The 24,465-nt window shown below is 36.7% G+C and overlaps 1 protein-coding gene across 4 annotated transcripts in view; it reads right to left on the bottom strand.

Moving 5' to 3' along the window:
• The window catches only part of LOC106668003 (atypical protein kinase C), a 341,008-nt gene that overhangs the window by 271,107 nt on the left and 45,436 nt on the right, over positions 1–24,465 (bottom strand). The window contains exons 1-2 of one of the 4 annotated variants that reach the window (XM_024224863.1): positions 23,120–23,238; positions 15,225–15,622 (exon numbers count right to left, since the gene is read on the bottom strand). The exons of 2 other annotated variants lie outside the window; for them this stretch is intronic. In XM_024224863.1, coding sequence (XP_024080631.1) covers positions 15,225–15,622; positions 23,120–23,223 — 502 coding nt within the window. In that variant the 5' untranslated portion in view covers positions 23,224–23,238. Of the gene's footprint in view, positions 1–15,224; positions 15,623–23,119; positions 23,239–24,465 lie in introns of those variants that run through there. One more of the 4 variants, XM_024224865.1, reaches the window with a different exon arrangement.

The raw sequence follows: 24,465 nt of genomic DNA, 5'->3' as shown, positions 1-24,465 counted from the left end.
TGCTTCTTGTAGTATCGCTAATATATCCTTTTAGAGCAGCACGATTGTACACAAATCTTCGAAGCAAGCGATAGGTTCGATTAAGAGTAAGGTTTTATTAGAAGGGAGTTGCGAGAATGTATTCCTCGAGTTTAAATTTTTCTGAAAGGCAACGGTACTACAGTTTCAGGGTGGAATTGTTTGAATAAGTTGTGTCGAGCTAAAGTAGGTAAAAGTTTTATGAGATCGGAGATTTTAAACTGTCCATTCTAAACAAAAGGCTCGGAAAGCCGAAACCTAAACCACCTGAGCGTTGAAAACGGTGAGTTATATTTTATATACGTAAAGTTTGTTTTGGAGGGAGGAATAATTCAAAATGCGTCTGTACTAAAGATAACAGGAAATTTAATAAATACAATACGAATAGTGATAGAAATGTACATTCATATAATATACGCTCCCCCCATTTTATATAAAAATATTTCATACCCCGAAGAATACCATCAAGAATAGATACCACGCCCCGAGGAATATCGAGTACTCTGAGGTGAATGATATGACATCTGGATAGTAACAGTAAGTTATTAGCGAGAATGGACTGAGTTCGACCACGCACAAAGGAATACTGAGTACTCTAGGTTGAGGGTGTGACGTCTGTAGAGTAAACGTAAGTTATTAGTGAGAAAGGAGTGAGTTCGACCACACCCCGAGGAATACTGAGTACACTAGGTTGTGGGTGTGACGTCTGTAGAGTAAAAGTAAGTTATTAGTGAGAATGGAGTGAGTTCGAGTCCGCCCCGAGAAATATAGTGCTCTGGGGATTGAATGTGACCAGACTTCTTTTTGTACAAGGTGATGATGATGATGATGTTTGTGTGTGTGTGTGTGTGTGTGTGTGTGTGTGTGTGTGTGTGTGTGTGTGTGTGTGTGTGTGAGTATATACACATCATTACCTTGTACAAAAATAATGTGACCAGACTTCTTTTTGCACAAAATGATGATGATGATGATGATGATGATGACGATGAGGTGTGTGTAAAACCTCACACACACCATCACCTTGTACAAAACGAAGACTGGTCACATTCAGTTACCGAGACGCTCAAATGGCTGCAGATTGAAAAATAAACGTGAAAGACCTGAAAAAGGAGTACAAACACGCAGAGATTGTAAGATTTAAAAAAAAAGTCAGATCAAAGTTTTCCTTGCTTTAAAACAGTCCAAATAAATATTATTTTATAAATTTACATAAATCTTCGAGCAGAAAATAAACAACTTGGACGGTGAGGCATATAAATGTATTCCAATTTATGAAAAAGTGAACTTTTAAAAATATTTCATTTAAATGGATAATGGATTTTGCCCACTTTCAAAATGAATTACAAAAACAATCTTGTAATTAACATAAAATAAGTTCGATAAAGAGAGAAGAAACAAAAATTACCACACTACTACAAAAATATTATTTTATTTAACAGCACCCTGGGTAAATTTTAAAAAATTGATGAAATTCTTATTTTATTTCAGCGATCCTTACCCCTTTTGAAATAGTTAAATGGAGATGGGTCACAAAGGACATCCGAGGTCTAGGAAAAATATTCCCGCCATACGGTAAATATTTTACGAGCTAAAAGGGTCGTGGTGAAGTTTTTCTGAAAGCCATAACAGACCTTCGGCTGAAATAACGGCAAAGGTTTAAAAAATACAATAAAGGAATAAAACCTATAAACAATTTTATGTTATATTATGAAGTGCCGTTTTGTTTAAACAGGCGTTTAAACTTACGTGGCAAATCCATGGCCGACCTACAAAAGCTGTATGAATTATAAAAATTTAAACTGTTTAGAACAATTTCCAAATGCTTTTTACTTTCAGAGTTCAATATGCTGGTGTCCACCTTAATTTTTGTAAAGAAAACAATTTTCACTACTGAAATAATGTTATTACTGTCATACATACAGAGGGCTTAAGGTCTGATTATTACAGAAGAAAAAAAACTACCAGTCTCGTTTTGACTTCTGAGATAGAATGTACTTATTAGCGCGAATGCATAGTTGTGTGTAAAAAAAAAGAGTGGCGGAGGAATATCGAGTACCCCACTGCCCTTTGAGTGAATGGCACTGTTACGATATGTTAAATATAATTAGGTTGGCTAAGGGTATAATGTGGCTTTGCACCAGCTGGACGGGTTAGACTGACCTCATTGTCGTTATACCTTCGAAGGGAAAAAAAACTATAACAACTGGTAAAGATTTTACCGCTAAGTATTTAAGTAAAATAACTTGAAGTACAAAAATGTTATTTAAAGAAACATGCCCCCATGGATGTCCTCCAAAATCACAATCATTAAAATCTGAACGTTTTGAAACAATTTTTCCTTTCTTAAAAGTACTGTCTACTTTAATATTTTAATGTTAGGTTTACTTTTAAATACCCGACCGTATAAAATGTCCAACCTGACATTTCTGCAATATTACAAAATCGACAAGGGAATAGGACATAATTTATTGGCTTGAACCTCGCATAAAAGCATATAGTGTCATTCAATAAGCTGAATAAGAAGGTCGGATGAAATATGAAGATAGAAATGCCACCCAGCGTGTTATTATCACACATAAGGTGAATAATATTTATGGATATAGTCAAATTTAGCAATAATAATGAATATTACATTGTTATAAGCTTTTTGACATTTTTTTAAAGTATTATTATTAAGTAATATCAGTAAGGGTCAGGAAGGGTTCGGGTGAAAGGTGTTTCACTAGGGTTTTTGTAATGAGAGTGTAGGGAATTTGAAGGCGTCTTGTAATGAGAGTGTAGGGAATTTGAAGGCGTCTGCATCGACACCTAAGTTGCAGTAGTGTGTGATTAGACCTTTTGTCCTGTAGTTACTTATACCGTCACATATCGGCATGGAAGAGAGGTGATATGCCGAAGGGTTATTTTCTGGGATTTGAGTTGAGTCTAGAGTTGGGGCTCACGAGCTGATCAAAAGAGAAAACACACATTACTGAGCGAACGATGAACTGCTCTAGTAGAACCCTGTTGGGGACGTCGGTACCGCAATGGTTAAGGCGGTAAGGTAAAGGTTCGAAACCAGCGGCTCTGCACCCCGAGAACTGATATGACCTCTGCTGTTGGGTGCCCTCTAAAAAAACGCTCAGGCGCTGGCGTACCTAAATTCGAAAAAAACCCGCCAAAGTTTACCCATGGAATTATGGGTAAGAAAAATTTGGTAAATGCCAGGAGTGAGTCATGAAAAAGAGAAAATTAATTTCACTAAGTGAGCGGTTTTGATCAGATCCTTAAAAAGAACGGTTTTTCTTTCATCTTTGGGAAAGCCTAATCCTCTATTTCTTGAATCATTCTCCCAACTTCTGGTTCTAGGTTTTCTATGCACATTAAGTATAGAAAGAGGCCAAGGATTTTGCCTTGCGGAATTCCCGTTTCTGATTGGAAGAATTTTCTTGTAAGTTTCTATCGAACTGACAAACATCCCATCTCTAGAAAGCCTAATCCTCTATTTCTTGAATCATTCTTCCAACTTCCGGTTCTGGGTTTGCCATGCACATTAAATATAGAAAGGGGCCAAGGATTTTGCCTTGTGGAACTCCCGTTTCGGATTTTCTTGAAAGTTTCTATCGGACTGATAGGATTTTAAGATGTGCTAATAAGTGAATTGAGTTTGTAGATATAGGAAAGCACAAGGAGCATTTCTTCCTTTAAATGGAGTGTGCAATGATCGTTACACAGTTCTATATTAGTTCTTCTAAATACAGAAAGGGACGAAGGATGTTGCCTTGCGGAACGCTCGTTTCGCAATGGTCGTTCTTGTTCCTTTTTGAAAGTTTCCATTGGATAGATAGGAATTTAGGAAGAGGTAATAAACAAATGGAAGAATGCCCTTGTGTTATTAGTATTAGGAAAGCATGAAGAGTATTTTTCCTCTAAAGGAGTATGGAATGATTTCAACCACCCTATGACACAGTTTAATTTTAGAAATTGATAAGTTAGAAACGAATTGAGCAAAAGTTATACAAAACAACAAAACGCCTTTGCATAAAATAGAGGATCTAAAAAAAAGTCACGCAGAATTTCCAAAGCAATTTTAACTTTTCCGCCTATGTAGTACTAGCACGATGAACCTTTTATGCTTTCTTGTCAAAGGGATAGTGTGAAAGCTTTCTACAAAATATAACTAAGACATTTATGAGAGAGACGAGGGAGTAATTCAATGGAACTAGAGTCGAACTTTTCCTCACAATGAGAATGATTTATGACCCTTATTCTTGTATTAAACATGAAGCCGGGTTGCCTCGAACAATCGAATTTGTAAACCAACGATCTCATTGTCCAAAATACAGGTAATTGTTAAATAATTAACCACGTTGTAAAAATACTCCCCGTTTATATTATCCCCCATGAATATCCATTAAAGCGACCGCCGACTGTGGAATAAATAAATAAAATGCGAAATACATTATTATGTTGTCAAGCACAGAGGGTTTTGAGTGTAATTTAGGAGGCACTCTGAGTGCGCTACCGTGAGGGGGGATTTATGAATATGAATTACAGCCCAAGTCTTAGTTCACATTGATCAAGAAATACACAAAGGAAATTAGAAAATTCACAATCAAAACCTACAAACAAGTGAAGAACGAATACGATATATGGTAAGTAGGATACACGGTAAGAAATTTAAGTCAGGCAGACCAAATCAACGATAACCAATGTTACGAGCCATCACCCGGCTCACTCAACGTGAAATCACTCAACTTTAAAGTTTATAGCCGTAACTAGTTAAATAGTTAACGAAGAATAAGGATTTCTCGAATCGTTTAGATTAACTTTTCCCCACGGACGACAGTTATCGACAAAATACAATGCTAATTACGTTATATATTTCTATCTTTATCGGCCCTACCTCTCTCTTTGGCCACTTTTTTAACGTTTTACAATATTCATTGTCGATTGTGTATAGTAATGTCATAAACATACGAAATACTTTTATTAGGTATATATCTGATTAATAGCTCGAAATATCCTCAAGGGGAAAAAAGGCAAAAATACATAGGAAAAATATAATAATAATAATAAATCTTTCTTTGCAAGAATGTACATTAAATATAAATTCACAACAAAAAATAATATTCTTTTCATGTAAGGTCTTGGTTGAGATAAAAAGTCAGTGTCAAGAGCGGGATTCGAACCCACGAACTTCAATACGTCTTCAGATTGACAAGCAATACCAAATTTCCTTGAAGACCGACTCAGTCCCAACATTGCCAAGGTCTGTAGCAGAGACCAATCTTCAAGACCATACAGAGTGTTCATGTGTGAAAAAATGGTCGATATTTATAATACTGAAAACTGAAATCTTCTTGATAGATCTGTTATAGATAATTTTTCTTCATGTTCCAATATCACTTTATGTCGTTTTTAATTTTCTTAGCCGTTCTCCAACTCGTTCTCGCTCCATTACGAAAGCGTCTGAACCACTGTGGAATCACAAGTAAAACTTCTGCGTAAATTCCATATAAATTTCGACATGCCACTGCTGCTCTATACCCGAACTCGTATAACAAGCAATGACATTTGTGATCAACTACCCTTTTCTTAACAATCTTTTTCAATAAGGTTGTTCCAACCCTAGAGCTAACGGGGCTAGGACGATACATAGTCTATATAAGGAAGAAAGTCAAAATTTGAAAAACGAAAATACTGATGCGCACCCGCAATAGTACCAATCCTCTTTTTATATCTATCAGGTTTCTACTTTTCACCATATTCAATGGTTTAAGGATAAGAATAATGGCGTTGGCAGGCCTCATTCTGCTTAAATTCCTAACCAGCTGATGGCTACTTAGAGATTAAACCTCTAAGGTTCCACACTATCATGCAGAGCATATCTCATAATTCTTTTCAATTAATTAATCTTTAAGTAATGTATCGGTTGACAAAAAAGTCAGCGTCACGAGCGGGATTCGAACCTCGAAAGTTGGATCGAAGTCACGATAGCTCAAGTGATATATTAGCGGCGTACAAGCCGAAGGTTATGGGTTCCAATCCCGCTCGTGGCGCTGACTTTTTTTTATCTCAACTAATACCTTACTTAAAGATTAATTAATTGAAAAGAATTTATTTGGTCAATCGGACCACGAAACCTAATCGATTTAATATCTCATAATGTTGGATTTATTAAACCATCTCAGAATCTGCCCATTTATCTCAATTTAGTTTTCAAATAAATTTTATGAGGTTTATGCCTTTCCACGAGTAATTATTTGACTTAAAGGAAATTCAATAGCATATTTTTTGCTTTAGAAAATATAATATTACCAAATATTGTTTTTGTACGAGAACTGCCTTGTTAACCAATACGGATTTGAGAGGCTCATAAATGATGGGAGGCATTAACTAGACTAAGCCAAGTTCTTCCCTGGGGAGAAGAGTTAGAACTTGAGTACCTAAAGCATTATCGACCAAACTATTTATGTTCGGTTTTTAAAGTTTAAATTTCTTGCTGGAAAGGTTTTTTATATATGAAAGTAGGTTTTAGCTGTCTGTTACAGTCCGGAGAATTTATGCATGCATTCCGCCGAGTTTTTGTACAGGGCCTCATTTACATGCCGGTACTTTCATATCGGGTTTTTTTTTAACTTTTAAATGCACACTTTATACCATCGTAACTTGGGTGGCGTGGGTAAAAAATTAACTGACCCTTTTTCCATGTGATTCTGTATTAACACACTCGAAATTTCGGCAACTGACCAACGCTGTTTTCATGCAATAAAGAGATTTATTACAGATATAATAAGAAAAATTAATATTCCGGTGAAATTTTCTTTCAAAACACAAATTGACCATACAACATCAAAATCAAAGAAAGATCCAGGTTTTGATTTTACTATTCCGAAAATTTATTACCCCAGCACCTCCCAAAACATGCTTATATAACTTCGTACAACCTACTCCCCTACAGCAAGTGCACTCGTTGCAAGAAACGGAAGCACTCGTTTATCCGAATGTTCCTTAAAAAAAGACATTTCAAATCCTTAATCCTCAAATTATAATCCCCCACCAGCGATTTGGTTTTTGCAACTGCCACTGAACTTGTCCAACACTGCCATCGCGTGGTAGACATTATTTCCTCCACCCTTGAGATGTTACTGTTCTGGGAGCTTGATGTACCGCAAGCTTTTGATCCAGTTTGGCATCCGGGCTTGCTGTTCATGCTGAAGAGCAGCATATATCCACCTATTATCTCATACTACACAGTTACCTAACTGCCTGGTTATTCCGAGTCATTGAAGACAATTCCATATTTGCATATTTCCCTATCCATGCTGGTCTACCTCAGGGTAGTTTTCTCACCCCACACTATACCAGGATGACGCTGACATTCCATTACATCCTCAAACCACACTCATATATGCATACGTTACCGTAATTCTCTCTGGTAATTCTAATCCTGTCACTTCCACTCGAAACCTCCAACAACTACAATTTTATAGGAATAATATGATGGTGGGGTGAGTATGTCGATTCACTTTTTGTCAAGGATGGTTCTCACTCAGGTTTAAACCATACTTTACTAAAAAATGATTACTAGAGCCTTCATGTATGATATGGTAACACTGCAGCCTTCTGGCTTATTTATATTCCTAGTTCCTTAGTTCAATGCAATAGTCGCAATCCTTCTCCTTAGAAGTATCAGGTCATTGCTGTCGCTGCTGCAATTTGATTCACTAAGTTTTTTGCGCACATTGGGTTAAAGCTTCATTGAGTTGATACTTTGCATTCGAAGATAACATGGGTGGCTGTTTCCTCCTCCTCATTACATAATCGGCACATGGTATCTTCGTTGTATATGCCCATGTTGTGCAGATGTTTTCCCAGATACCAATGACTGGTTAGTCATACAACTCTCTGAGTTTGGTCCTCTCCAATTGCAGCAATATTTTGCCAGTGTTGGTGAGGCCTGTTTTATCATAAGTTTACTGTGTCTAGCGCCGCTAGAGTTTATCCACTTCACCTTGTTTTGCTTGGATCCATTGTGCGGTGGAGGATTCTATATTTGTTTTTGTTATCCCAAGTATAGGTTTGGGGCCTATGGTCTTGCAGATCCTCCTCTGGCCAGACTCTCTGCTTTTCCATTACCCAAAATTCCAACCGAAGATATAATCAGGTTGTTGTGTGCCAGGTTTTGGAGATTTTGGATGCATTCACTGACTAATGTTGATGTCTTTTACATGCTAATGCTTTAATGGCTGCTTGGCTATCAGATCTTATAAAGATTTTTTTGACAGAGTAACCTCTTTTAAGATTTACCAGGGCACAAACATTGATGGCATGTATTTCTGCTTGAAATACCTAAGTGTACTTCCCTAATGAGTTTGATTGTTCATATTTTGGGCATGTATAGAAAACGCCCGATCCGGTTCCTTCGTTTGTTTTGGAGCCATCTGCATACCACATCATTGTATCTGATGCTCTCCTGTGTTCTTCCTCTCCTTTATCATTGAGACTTTATAGGATGTTGTAAAGAGTGTTTTCGGGATCATATAGTCAGTCACCATTTCTAAGAATGGGTGTCTGATTTTGTTGATTATGGTAGTATGCCCGAATTGTTAAGTTCCTATCCAATTTGTTTTTGGAGCCTAAGTGAGGTTTTCCTAGCCTCTCCTTGTATAAATATTTCCAGCGGAGGTAGGATTAGCAGAGTTTCTAATGCATTTGTAGTTGTTCTCATTGCCCTTGTGATACATAGGTTTGTTAGTCTTTGTATGCTGCCAATTTTTGGGTAGCTACTTTTTGTTGAGCTTTGTTCCACCAGATTAGTGATCCATAGGTTATTCTGGGTCTTATTACTGCCGTATATAGCCAATAGGCCATTTTCGGTTTTAATCCCCAAGAAAGTCTTTTTGTAAAAAGAAAAGAATAAAATCTACCTTCATTCACAGTAAATAGTAAACATCAGTCTACTTAAATATTATTACCCTCCCCAACTTCGGACAAAGTGCGGTACGACTGTATATCGACTAACTTGGCATCCTCCCACACGACTGAAACGTCAAGAGGTTTTGATATAGGGCTCTTGCTCGACTTCTAGACAGCCGTACCTCTTAATAACAAAAAGCTTGACAACACCATAGTTAAGCCGATATGGACTGTCATTGTGGAGTTTAGACAAACATTCCAAGGTACGAAAAATCCTCGATGTTCCATTTTATGTATCGAATTCACAATACTTAATTATTCTTTTCGTTTAAGACGAAATCCGTTCCCTTTAGCGCAAATTTCCCAAAACCCTCCCGATCGCCTTGCATCAGCACATCAAAAGCGTCCCGACCAATTCCCAAGAACTGTTGAAGAAAAACATGGACTTTTATAATCGGCACACTAGAAAATCGCTATAGAATAATTTCAATTATTTAAACAATAGGGTTTTCGAGAGATCGCTTTTTGATAAGTACTTTCCTTTAATGCAGCGAGTGCGTAATGTCTATCTGGTGGGAGGAAATCAATATATATTATGGCAGGCTCCTCTGAAGATGCCGTCCGACCTATCAATCATGGCATATTTTATTTCAATGCTGGAAAGGTTTTTTCGAGAGTTCATCGCCAAATCTTTCAAATTCGATTAGGAGAGATAAGAAAACGACACGGTTCTAAGGCGAACATAATTTAGTCATAAATGTTCACACTGAGTAATAAATAGAAACGAGTTTGGACAAGTTTGATCTTGAATGGCTGGTTAATTACGACCCTTATCACTTTCCGAAAGCTGTTAATTTGAGCAAAAATATATTTGGATTTAACATCTACAAGCGACATTATATTAAGCCAAAAAGACACATAATCTTAAGGAAATTGCGTAAAATTTACGATTTATTGTTAGTTTCTTCGATCTTATCTACTGTTTAATCAAATAGCAAAGTGAAATGTGAATTTAGAAGAATTTGAAAGCGTGAACTGGAAAAGAATTGGATCGTAAATATTATAATTTGTTTTGATAAATATTGAATCAATTGAGATTTCTGGTCCAAAAGATCGGCCATAAAAGAACAATCGAAACAGCAGATCAGTCCTTTCTAGTGAGTTTGTGCCTAGTCTTAAGTCTTCTTAAGTCGTAAAGAATATACCAAATGGTGTTTTTGAAGAGAATGTATCGACCACTTGAAGATTATTTTGATGTATTATGGTCAAGGGAGAAAATAAAAACAAAATTCCAAATTTGCCAAGCTTTTGACCCGGACATCAAAATTTAACAACAAGGTCATAAACCAGGGCAATAATGGGGTTTTAAAATTTGTAGTTTAATAAAATTAATTATTACATTTGTTAAAGGTTTTAGAAGCAGGACAAAACAGGACCCGGGAAGCTTGGCAAATTTGTAATTTTGTTTTTTAAGTTCCCCCTTGACCATAGTTAAGAATGTAGTAAGAAAAATTTCATTTCAACAACAGTGCAGCTTTCAAGAAGCACCTCGTTCGATATTATAGTTTAATATAAAAGAACAGATAATGTTTAATTAGTACGAATTTATGGGTTGGCAAGTTGGAGAGAAGAAGAAACCAATATTCACAAAATCCATCAGTTTCTGTTTTTTATAGATTTTTAAAAATTTATGAATGAAAATTAGTATTCTGTGTTCTTTCTTGCCGTTAAAAAAGATATTCATTCATTTATAAAATAAGTACATATTAATTTATGTTAAATCGAAGATTCCAGCCGACCAGTGAATACAAAGTGGGTTTAATTTCCAATTTGTTTTATTTTAAATTTAACAAAAAATATTATAATATTTACTGTTTTTTTAATCGTTTTTAGTCGATTGTTAAACTATTTACATATATGTAAAAAAACATTATTTCGAGTTTATCCTATGTTTATCCTTCTATTAAACTTCAATTAAAAATAATGAAAGAAATTCATAGTAAGAGTAAGTAAAAAAGGCTCCTTGGTACAAAATTTAACAAAAGAAAAAACAAAAACGTCGACAACATCTGAAATTCGTAAACATTTATTTGCCAAGTGATTCTGTATCTTGTTTGTTTAAGGTTACAATATTTATTTTTTTTTAAAAACATGAACCTCATAGAGTTTCAGCATCTAACTAAAACACCCAAAGAGCGAAAATTGCCTGGGGGAGGTGCAAAAGACTCTGTGCCAAAACTGGTGCCCTAAACCTTAAAATGACCCTATGGATATACAACTGCGTCGTAAGACCAATGTTGCCTTATGGGTCGGTGGTGTGGTGGACCAAAACTCTTCAGGCCAAAGCAATAAGGCGGCTAAGTGGCATACAAGACAAGCGTGTCTCAGTGTCACTGGTGCCATGAGCACAACGCCAACTGCGGCCCTGGAAGTTTCGTTAAACCTTCCACCACTTCACATTTTAATGCAAGGAGAAGCCAGAGCAGCAATCCACAGGATCATAAATGGACAACCATCTGCTAGGATAGGCCATGTGAATGAACAATGGAAACTGAGGGAGAAGATACAGGCAGATGCCATTCTAGATGTGCCAATTCTAGATGCCACTACTCCGAAGTACAACTTCACCAAAAAATACCAAGTATTGATACCAGAACGGGAAAAATGGGCCAAGGGGACACCACTAAAGGCAAATTCCTACTGGTATACTGACGGCTCCAAAACCGACAAGGGTACGGGAGCTAGGGTCTTTGGGATGGGACTCCCAAGACCGACTGACGGTAAACCTAGGCAAGTATGCTACAGTTTTCCAGTCTGAAATAATAGGGATCGAACAATGTGCCCGAGCAATAAAAAGGTTAGGAATATATTCCCGGAAAATAGCCATTCAAGCGAGGCGAAGGCAAAGAGTGTTTGGAAATGTATGGCCCCTGACGGAAATCAGCTATATGACCTGACCTTGCCTGTGTCCGAGGGCACTCGGGGCCAAGAGGCAACGAAAAGGTTGACATGCTGGTCACAAAGGGAGCCAACATGGACTCTATCGGCCCAGAACCCTACTAAGACCTAGCAGCCTGCCACAAAAGAGGATACATCTTAAATCTGATCCTTAATGAGTCCAAAACCAGGTGAAACAATACCACAGGGTATGAGGCGAGCGAAGAGATTCATAGAAGGACCATCCGCAAAACTTTCAAAAGAAATACCGGAAGGCAACCCCGACCGAACCAGGCTTCTGGTTGGACTCCTGACAGGGAACTGCCACTTAAGAAAGCACATGCACCAGATAGGATACAGACAGAAGAAACACTGTGCAGATACTGTCAGGAAGAGGAGGAGACTGCAGAACACATTCTATGTTTCTGTGAAGTCTATTTAGGTGCAGGTTCTTGCATCTAGGACAAGAAACCACAAGCAAGAACCGCTGGCAAAGCTGTGGAGGCTGGTTAATAGCCTGAAGCTGGCCAGTGAGTTATAATTAACAGAGGAGCACAATAGATCTATTTAGGTCGAGGTGCAGTAGGCCTTGTGGCCGCCTCTCTTATCCCTAGGGTTTTCTTCAGTAGGACTAATATTTTATTAGAGATGTGAAACTTTATGGAATAAAGTTATGAACGGCTAAAGTTACCAGAAAAGTGAAATATCTCGAATACGATTGAGATTCAGGCTTTGCAGCCCAATTTGACACGTAGGAAACCTCGTTAAATATTGACGTTTACGGTTGAAATTGAAATTGACATGGAAAAAAAATCTTAATAAACAATTATGAATAATAATTTAAAGAGGTTCAAGCCTAAATAAGGTTAAACAAAGATAAATATACAAAATATGTATATATAATGTAAATACTCTACTGTTGAAATTAAACTAAAGGGGTTACAAAATTTCAATGTCATATTGTAAGGGTAAGAGTTAATCAAAGAGGTAACTGTTTTGGAGCGAGTTTGGCGGTGATCTGAACGTAAAAATACATTCGTGGGGAATGAAATAGGAAGATATGGTCTTATAGAAGAACCACTTCGAGTCGATGTACAGATCAGTCATGTGAGAGCGTTGGAGAGAAGATAAAAGGTACAAAGCAATTCATTAGACGTTTAAGCTTATCTTCAAGTTCCACAGTGAGTCCTCGGAACAAAGCCCACACATAATTAAAGTGGGGGAGAATAAGTGAACTAGAGGTTTACACGTACTACAGGGGAGAAGCATCTTCCATGCGTATGGAGCCTTCGTGAATTCAAAAACCACTCAGGATTGTTATAATAAGGGCAATCATAGGCCCCACTGGGGTAGTCTCTTACAAGAACAAAACCATCTATCCCAGGCGTTGTGCGAATCGGTATTTTTGCTAAGCAGACATGAACGTCCTCGAGCGGGTTAGTGCCTGACTGTCATGTACTGGCATGCACGGATGGCCTGCCGACCTACCTTCAAGCAATCTATAACGGTTGTAAATGAGATTTATCTCAGGGAAGAGTGCCAAAAATTCCAGTGGTCTCCACTCGGGAGACGCTGACTAGGCACTCGTTCAGCGGCAACTTCGGTGAGATAGGTCCTCCAAGTATAGCCGAGAGAATAAAGATAAAATTCTTGGAGATTGACACTATGCCACAGCTGTTGACAGGACTTCGCAGACAAACTACTTAAATTTAGACTGAAAGACTCTTTGTGCTAGTATGGCGAAGGTGAAATCGTCGAACGTGTATGAGGCAGTAAATGACCTATGCGTAGTGGTTGCATCAAATCAATGAACAGAGCGTCCGAATGTACTCCTAAGAGGTACCCATACCAAAAGTGGTTTTAGAAAGAAAAATTGGCCTGCTGAAAAAATAAGATCTCGTACGGGACTACGTTCACATTAAGCCAATTTTTAACGGACCAAGAGTTGAGTTCACCTTGTAGACAGGAGGCGGTGAAAGGTAAATTTTATAATCATCTGCGTAAAGGTTATGGGAGAAATATTGTAAGGATTTTAGGAAGTCATGTAAAAGCGGAGTTGCTTGAGCCACGACATACTCTAGAGATATGAGTGGACAGAAAATACCTGGAAACGATCCGAAAAGAAAGAGTGATGAGAAATACGGGTATTCACGATCTGTGTGTTAACACTGTTAGGTCATGTTAGATCGAGAAAAATGAAGACATAGACTTGTAAGAACCAGCTAGTTAACATTGCTTAATCTAACAGGGTAGAGCCAATGTTAGATGTTAAGTCGAAGATGTAGTCACATTGTTAGCCGTCAGGGCGTAACCAACATGGCAGCCATGAATTTAACAGCTGTTTTTTGTTCACACTTTTTTTTTTATTCTTAAATAAGCATTAATTAAATCAGACCAATGCATTTCATATGTTAATTTCTGACCTGTCCTTATACTCTCATTCATAAAAGATACATCCCCTATCTTGTAAAGTTATAGGATTGTAGGTTAGGATACAAGTTAGGTTTGACGACACGAATTGAAGCGTGTCATTTGTTAGTACTTTTCGAGTGCATGGATAGCATTTTGAATGAAAGAGTTGATTAATTTTCCTTTTTTTAATAACTTCTGGCATCTTACTATTTATTTTTCGTTCTGCCAGTCGCCACGCGTAGCATTGGGGGAAAATTACCATTTAACATGCTAATTAAAGAATGGGCGTTCACGATCTTACTGGACATTTCTCTATTCGAGTTAACACGAGTTAACATCTAACAAACATCGTGAATTCCCCTATTATGAGAGATTTTAAGTTAGGAAGGAGAAGAACGACCATGTGGTATTTTAACATAATGAAAATCGAGAAGGGCAAGAATGGTGGTTGATTTTAAACTGGTGAACGTTGATGAATTCCAAAATTGGAGTTTAAAAAAACCGTATTTACTCAGGGATATTGAATCGGAAATTTTGGATGAAATCACATCCTGTGTCCATTTTTGAAATTTGATCAAAGGATATTATAATATTCAATAAAATATGTATTTATTCTGCAAGTTAAATCAGAAAGAACCAAAACCGGTGAATACAAAGTGCTTTTTGTTGGTTCGATTGGGAATATAAATTTGCGGTCGAATAAAACATTATTATGTACCCTTTCTTGTAGTTTATTGAAACAATCAACATAGCTTGTTTACGTTTTTCTAGATTGTGTACAATTGTTGTACAACATGTAACTTGTTAATACTATATTGGTGGAATAAGGTGGTCAGAGCTTGGAATTGCCCACTTAGGTGAATCTTTTAAAAATTCATTGTCCCTTTTATTCGAGTAATGGATCGGGTCACGCAGTGTGTCTCAGAAAAGGTAAAAGAATAAAAAACGCGGCGTACCTGTGGCGTAGGTCGGTTCGTCCTCTTCGTCGGAGGGTGAAAGCTCGTGAACGCGGCATTCATTGTGGTGAACGAGGGCGGAAGACTGGAGCATGACGCACTCGTGGCGGGGTATCGCGGGCGGTGGAGGAAGGCCCGAAGGTCCCGGGGGCGGCAACGAGAACGGAGCTCTCGGACCGGAATTGCTGAGGATGTGGCTGACGGGGGCTCCGGGGCCGCTGAATTCGATGTCCGCGAGGGAAGGCCGCCGCGACATCGGGGGCGGGTAATCTTCATCCTGGTAGTCTTCCTCCGGCTCCGGGGCTGGATTCTGCACCGTTCCCCTCCTCGGCGACCTCCCGCGATCCTGGACTGAGGTAGCACTCCAGTAACCCCACGCCATCTCACATAGCACTCCGCTAACGCAACACAACTTATTCACTTACATCTCTTCGCCACAATTATCACAATGCTCACGACATCCACGTCTACAAAGTGATCGAATGCTCTGGGTCACGATTTAAGAAAAGTTTCATTGGCATATTGGGCCCAAAACATCCTCATTGCAAACTGTTATTCAATTCATGCTGAACTGGCATAGGGTCACTGATTGGGTCTGTCTTCATTCAAGGCATTGCACCATCTTCGATGAGGAACTGTCTGTCAGTCCAAGTACGGTTTGTATGTCGTTAGGTCCGTCTGTTGTCGCCCCCCAACTATTGTTATTTTTAATAGCTAAGTGAGAGCTTAATTTGATTAACGATTTGGTCGTATTCTAAGGTTTGAAGACCGTTTAAGTGCACTTGGTTCAATGTTACTCTACTTCACTATTTTGGAAAATCTCGCGAATTAAGCACTGTCGATAGTAGCCATCGGAGGACCTGACTCGTAGAGGGTCATCCTCACCCGATAACGAATAGGCCATGGTAGAGTGACAAATGAAGACTTACTTTTGGGCAAAATCCGTGAATGTTTCTGGCATGTAGAGAAAGGTTGTTCAATGTATTTCCCCCTAATTGAGGAGTGCGATTCCTTGGCTCCACACAGAGAGCGCGTTGAAATCCCACCGGATATGACAATTGAGCTCGTGCACGACATTATTGAAATATTATCTTCAAACACTTTTCCCTAGCAGATACAAGCTTGCCGATACTGACAAATCTACTGGACCAAATGGCTACCGACGAAAAATGTAATTATTTTTTATCGCCTGTTTTATGACAATAAGAGGGGTTTTATGCCGGTTGTTATTCTCAGTAATGTAACCCACAATACACTGTGGCGTTGTTCAACATCACATAAATAGCCTGGCGCCTCAATATTTATGTCATATTTTTTATCATTATTGTAATAAAATTAAATGTTTACAATTTCGTATGATAAAGAACGTTTTATTAAGCCCGAGACAATAGTCAATGGGGAAAAAATCAAGTAAAGTTTAAACAGAAAACGGATACGGCGGTACGGAATTTGTCAGTAGTTTATTAAAATGACCGCTTCAGCAGTCCGACACAGTGAGAACTGACGTACCTCGTATTCAAATCCAAAGCCACGTACGAAAGAATAACACATGGGGAAAGGTAACTTCTCTCGTTAAAGTAAGAGCCGAGGGACCGGGACACATTTATGATTAACATCAAGAAAAGTGCTGCGTTGCACACAATCCCTAAATAAAACATGTTCTTTCTTGAAGGTGAACGAGGGGAAAATCCAGGGAAAACATTTGAGGCCATTTTCTCTAGTGTTAACGCTCAAATTTAGTGTAGTCTGCTAATGATTAATAAATAAACAGACGAAAAGTATTAATTTCGAACTATTCCGATTTTACTATCAAGACCGTCAATTTGGATTTACGCGTCACCATTTAACAGTGCCGTCGCGTTGTGGACATCATCGTATCAACCTTGAGAAGGAAGAATGCTGCTCGGGAGTCGAACAGGCTGTTTGTTGGGTTTAGGGATCATGATGACCTCGACGATTTTATTTTTTGATCTGAAGGCTGCCTACGTGATCCTAGTCATCTGTACCTCTAGACCATATACATCAGACCTTGCGCCAGATCCGATAGGTCTGGTATTTTCCTGAGTTGTTTATGTTGTTGACACAACGAATCCAATTTTTCGACTTCGAGTGCCGAACGCAACCTTGTCAATTCAGAAAACCGCGAAATCCTTCTGTTTCTGTCGATTTTAACCCCAACGGACTAGTTTTTCAATAATAACTACTAAGTACGTTTGCAAAGTAGACTATATTTACTACAATTTGAGACCAGAAGCGTCTCTTTAGGCCCAATTCTCGAGGGAATCAGGTGATATTGGGCTTTTTGAGGTGGTGGGTAGCGTGTTCGACTTTTTTGATCGCCACTGCAGGATTGACGTCGGTATGATATGAAACTAATTCCAAAGGTTAGCGTCATGTTAGCTACAGAATCGTTCTCAACAACCTCAGCCCACTACTTGTCGGATTGAAGTGTAAACTCTACAGATTCTATTTATAGATTATATCAGATTAGATCAGATTATAGCTATTTCAACGAATTTAACGCTAAAGAGATTGTCTATGGAACCAGCTTTGTCTCTTGATAAGCGAAAACATCTCTGCCGATGTTTTTAATTGTATTTTTTGTGTTTTAGGGATCGCGGCGATCAGGTCCGGAAGTTTGGTCGTCCCAGCCTTAGCCGCCGGTGATTCAGACAAGACGTGACAGCTTCTCCGTCTACTCGGCCCACGTTTTCTTTCTTTTTTCCTTCTTCCTTTTACAATATAAAAATACATAATATATGAATTTATTTCTATTTGAACGGCAGTTAAAGCAGTTTTAAGTACATATTCGCAAATTAGCAAACAGCCTGGCTAAATTATTTCGGCCAGGTTCGACTTCCCTTCTATTCGAGGTTTAGACGAATTGTTCTTATTCGGTTCTGAATAATTCGGTTTGCGGAAAGGGGGAAATCAAAAGGTCGGTTGAACTAATCTCGTGGATATGTTGAGTCTGAAAGGCCTGAGGGGGTTAACGAGGAACCTAATAAGAGTGCTCCTAGGGAAAGAGCAGAGAGAGAAAGTGGTATTAAAAGCCGCAACAGGACTGACCAAGTGGAAAATTGCAGCTAGATCGATTTTACATGCTAGAACATTAAATACTGTTAATTTCAATCCACTCCGATAAATCGATGTGAAACTAGAAAAGTTTTGGAATCGGAAAAATTCGACTGTGTACTGCTACGATCCGATATTTTTCAGCAAATGTAAGTCCATACCACAGTTATAACCACAGGTGTAATGTTTCTAATGCACTATAGTTTGATTGTTTTAATTTTGTTTTTATTATACATAATTACAAACGTACGTACAGTTTATCTTCCCACACACATAGAACTAAACTGTACTCTCGAACTTTACAAGTCATATTAAAACTTTATTGTCTCTTGAGCAATATCTATTGTGCAAGGTGAGGTGGAACACGTTTGCAAATCTGTTAACCGATTATTACTCTCCCCGTGGGCATATGGAAATATTGGGGATGATAAGAGCCTAGTATATTCTGCCGAGAAGAGGAGCTACAAGGGTCACTGGGAATACCTAACATGAAGAAAAGTTTCTATAGACGGGTAAAAGTGCTCAATCCAAAAAATAAAGTTACCCTTGTTCAAGAGTTCAGTGAGAAGCCATGATTAAAGCTAGTGAAGCTCAAAAAACCACTGAAACTAAATAGTGAGCTGTACCCCAAGAGTGGATGGAATAGTCCTACTAGATGGACAATTGATGTAATTGATTAAGCCGATCTCCGCACATACATGCATATAGAGCTTATTGCCTATATATGGCCGTCCGAGGTCAGACATCGGTCTTATCCCTCCCATGGATTTAGGCTCCAGCGGCTGAGCTTTTAAAAAAAATATAGTTACCCTTGCTCAAGAGTCAAGTGAGAAGCTATGATTAAAGCTAGTGAGGCTCAAAAAAACCCTGAAACTAAATAGTGAGCTGTACCCCACATGGATGCTTTAGCCCAAAAGTCATGGTCTATTCTTAGTCGGTTTCGATCCCTCTTCAACCGAAATACGTGAAAGTTTCTCTTGCGAACCGACCAATGAAGTTTTTATTGTATTTCAGCTGAGATCTCGGTCAGTTACGGATGTTGGGAACCCAGACAACCACCACCTTTTCGCTGAGACTTTCCGAGTATCGAGGTAGGCTGAGCAAAAAATATTGCGATATACTAGCCATTGTAGTTTTAAAAAATAATATTTTAAAATTCAATCTAATCACTATCATAGTTCAAATTTAGCTTATATAATCCATAATTTCTGAATAAACAGGCTTATAATATTCGCTTCTCTAATTATAATATATATTGATTAAGTAATTTCAATCACACAATAATAAATTAAATGTATATTAGCCCACTTTGAATTGCATTTTATACAATATTGTGACCAGAATGATTGATTAAATTCAATAGCAAACATTGAAACATTTTTTTCATACACTTCATAGAGGCAATTTCCATAATTGTGTTTCAAATTAGACTCATATAATTGAATATTAACATAAAGACATATTATTAGTATTGTTAATACTCGATGGACTTTATGTCAATAAAACAAAGCACGGGTATAACAACAAAATGGTTTCATTTTGTTTCTAGCGTGTTTGGAAAGTTGAAAGGCACACGCAGGTTTATCGGAAAAACTAGTACGAAAATTTTTATAAAGAATATTCTATAAAACAAATTAATAACCCTGTTCACACCACTATCGACTAAACTAAACATATAGACACTATATAAAAGACACTATGTAATAAAACTATATTATACATTAATTGTGATAAAAAAAATCATTAAAATTTAAATGATTAAATTTCTTTTTATTTCAATATAAAGCATTAGTTATGACTAGAACCCGGATTTATATGCAATAAAAATCCTCAAATATTCCATATAATATGTACTAAAAAAACCCTAAAATATGCCGTATAATATGCACTAAAAACCAGAATATCGTAAACATATCGCAAACTAATAATTTAACTTTTTTTTAACCTAAGCATATTGTTTTTACGCTGATATTTATTCATTTTGAAAGGAAATAAAACAAAAAATTCAGTCAAACAAAAATCGCATAATATAAAATATTATGCAAAATAAATAGTTAAGCTTAAATAAAGTTCATCGTTTGAATTAAAATTGTCAATGAGATACATTGCAAAATTAGTTTCTTAACGTCCATAGAGGAAAAATTATTTATTTTTAGTATTATTTTTTTTCTAGGTTGAAATTATGAAGGAGTAAAATGAGGCCCTATTTCACAATCCGACTACGTCATGAAAAATAATTTTTCACCAAATGCGAATAAATCTACAAATTCGGGTTCTATTATGACAGTTTAAGCCTTTTTGGAGCAGATTTCGATTTAATTTTGAGACGAGCACACATTAAATTTAGACGTTTTTTTTCTGACGAGAAACTCTTACTGACTTTTATAAATCGATCTGATATGCAAGATTAATAGTAGAATTCTTTGGATCCTGATCCTCCTCGGCTGTTTTTCTTAGTTGTGATATCGACAGAAACCGCCAATAAAACGCCGAAGTTCAGAAAGAGAGGAAAACTTTGGGAAATCTATCAGATAACTAAGATCCGAAAGGTTTCTGGTCTCCTGGTGAAACGTCGACATTTGAAAACAATCTTCGGTAAAAAAAAAAAAAAGTGAAAAAATCCGTGTGTTTCTTCATAACTCGAAATTTATTCTCTACAGAGTATAACAAAACAGACATAGATTATTTTCTTTTTAAAGACAATAACCTAGTATAAATATTAAAAATTACAAATATTTGGCCAAAAGAATAAGCAAACACAACAGGCAGGCATAAAAAAATACGATTTCCATATTTAAAAAATTAATAAAATACGAGACAGAGATCACATTATATCAAATTAATAGCAATAATTAATTATTATCAAGAGATCACACTATTAAACCACCGTAAAAAATCAGATTAAAAATGAAATACCACCCCTGGATCAAGGTTGAATATGGGTTTCAGTTTGTTAACACTTTAACGCAATATGATAATTAATAATTAAAGTTTTTAAACAGCTTTATTTTTCAGTTATCTTCCCTAGCTCTATCCCTAAAACACTAAACACGACAGAATGAAAAAGGATTAGTCAGAAACAAAGAGCCAATTTTCCTGAGATAATCTTCGAACAGATCAACCTTGAAAAATTAACACTATAAAAAAATATCTTACGCCTGAAAATTATCAAAAATTTCTATACCTATGAATCATCCTTATCAGAAAAAAATAATGGTTTGTTTTGTTTACATACGCCTTGAAAAATATAAACCGTCCATCGGATAAAGATTTCGATTTAAATAGAAAATATTCTGCATTCAAAAGTAATTTATTATATATAAAATATATATGATAAATTAAGTATTTGTTTCACTTTTCGCATCTTTCCAAGCATAACATTTACATATGGCAAGAAGTCAACGAATAATCTTGTCTGTATTGTTTATCAATAAAATGATTTATATTTTATGTTTATTTATAAATTTTTAATTCATTGTATGCAACAGACGAGAATGGTAAATCGTAAATATATGAAAATAGTCAAAACTATTTTTTTTTATTTTACCGATGAATGCATAAATTCAATAAACTCCAACTAACCGATATTCATTAATTCGTTATTAATTTTAATAAGTTTTATTATGGCAAGTTGTATAACTTGTATTTAACATGTTTATTATTTTATATATCTTTATATATATTCTAGAGAGATTTAAAAGGATTTATGTACCGAAGGGAAAATGTCAAAATAAAAGCCAACTAACCTACATTGATTAATAATTTATTCTGATTTGTAATTACTTTTATTAGGGTTAATGGCCAAAAACAGACGTTGAAAAGAATTTTAACCTATTAAAAAATATACATGTCAAGAAATCAACGAATAATGTTGTATTTTTTATCAATATAATAATTTATACATTTGTTTATTTACAGATTTACGTTCACTGTATGCAACAGACAAGAATATTAAATTATAAATGTATAAAAGGAATCAGAACTAAGATTTCAGGCGTTATGACGATTGTAAATTATTGTAAATTAAATAATCTTCCAACTAACCTATATTCTTTAATTTGTCGATTTTTAATTACTTTTAGTACGGCAAGTAGTATAACCTTTATTTCACGTAAGTTTATTATTCATCTTTATATATAATTTATGTATTTGTTTATTTACAGATTTTTACAGTTCATGCAAAAGACGAGATTGTTAAATCATAAATATTCAAAAGTATATCAGAACTTAAATTTGAAGTTTTACTGATGACTGCAATAAATTAAATAACCTTCCAACTAACCTATATTCATTCATTTGTTGCGATTTTCAATCACTTTCATTATGGCAAGTTGTACAATTTTTATTTCTTGTAATTATATATATGAACACTTGTTTATTTATATAATTCAATAGAATCATAAATCATAAAATTTGAAAGGATTTCGGTCAAGAGGGGAAAACGTTAAAATAACAGTCGACTTACTTATATCAATTAATACTTCACTGCGACTTTTTATTACTTTTATTACAGTTATATGGCCAAAAATAGTGATTTGAACAAAAAAATACCTGTACTCTACGATAGATATCAAATACCGGCGATTTTTTTTTTTTTTTTTTTGTATTTTAAGAACATCGCCGAAGCTCGCCGATTCCAAAATACTCCAAATATGATTAAGTCAAATATGTATGAGATATGATGGAAATGTGAGATGAGACTCGGCCAAAAGACCCGGCCTATCTCTGCCGCTATTTGTCTATTCGTTAAGATCACCTTGATGACGTGGATGAAGGAGCATTTCCGAATACAACAAAGATGATAACTCAAGTATGTATACCTGTTGAGGCGGATATAAGAAGGTGGGGCAAATTGATAAGGTACACAGTGCAAGAGCTGAAAGACTACTGCGGCAGACCCACCCCTGGTGCTCGGCGCGCGCATCCCCCCACGACTGCCCCAGTTACCTAACAGGCCTTGACCCTAACAACAACACATAATACAATCCAACACCTATTGATTTAACATAACTATTTTTAACAATATCAAATTTCACGGTCTTTATCGATTTCCTCGGCGATTTTTCGATTCGAAGCCGGAGTCGGGCAATGTGCGGGAGAAACTGTGGGTAATGGGCAGAAAAATCTTTTATGTAAATTGAGATCAGGGGTGGAGAATTTGGGACAGGCTCCATGTGCCGGGAAATGAAATGCGGGCTCGCTAATCTTCCTTATTCGACCTATCTAACCGAGATTACTACAGTTCTACATTGTACAATCTCCCCAGTTTTAAAAAAAATCGGACATTCGTTCCCTTCGGTACTCATGGCTGCTGAGACCCATGAGGATTTCAATGCCCGAAGGAACTTCTCAGACGCCTAGTGTTCTCTAGGAGCACATATCATTCATGAACTTATCACATTCCTTGGCTAGCGAGGTAGTGCAATACAGCCAAGTTCAGAAGTGCTCTTAAAAGAGCTCATCCATACATGTACTTTAAAAAAGGCAGTTTGGTGGTTTCTGGGACAGCTTTTCAGCAGTGCCTTTCACCACCCCCGGAGATATTGAGAAGGCACTTCATCTCTGGCTCCTGTAAACCCCCCCAGCTAAGGTACATGGTTTTGAAAACCACGACCACCACGAGTCCAACCTCAATTGGGGGCTACTCGGAATCACCTCTTCCCCTGGTTATAACAGTCCTTGTAACAGTAACAGTACAAGAGTACCTTTTAGAGATACGTGTTCACTTAGAAACATCCTATCATAACCTAAAGACAATGTTGACAACTTAACAAAAAGCGGGGTTTACCAGTTTGTTATCATTGCGACATCAATTATACAGGGCAAAGCGGTAGAGAAATTAAAACGAGAGTTAAAGTATACTTGCCTAAATCGAACAAATTTTCGGAATTTAAGGACCGTCTAAATGAAACAAAACTCAATATAAATTTAAATTTAAATACAACGTGTTACAAAGTTTCAACAAAGAGAGAGAACTACATTGGTATGAGAAATTTGAATCTAAAAAATGTAAAATCTAACAGAAGATAAATGCATTTGATTTACCTCCTATTTTAAGTATGTATTATTAATCTCTCCCAGACCACCAATTGGCTTTCGCTCGCAACACCCCACAACCCAGTAGGTGCTTCGCTTTAGACCTATTATCCTCATCAAGAAATTATCA

Source organism: Cimex lectularius, unplaced genomic scaffold (genome assembly GCF_000648675.2).
Source record: "Cimex lectularius strain Harlan isolate CLEC.00 unplaced genomic scaffold, Clec_2.1 scaffold88, whole genome shotgun sequence".
NCBI lineage: Eukaryota > Metazoa > Arthropoda > Insecta > Hemiptera > Cimicidae > Cimex > Cimex lectularius.
The sequence above is the reverse complement of the archived record's forward strand: the minus strand, read 5'-3'. Positions and strand labels throughout refer to the sequence as shown.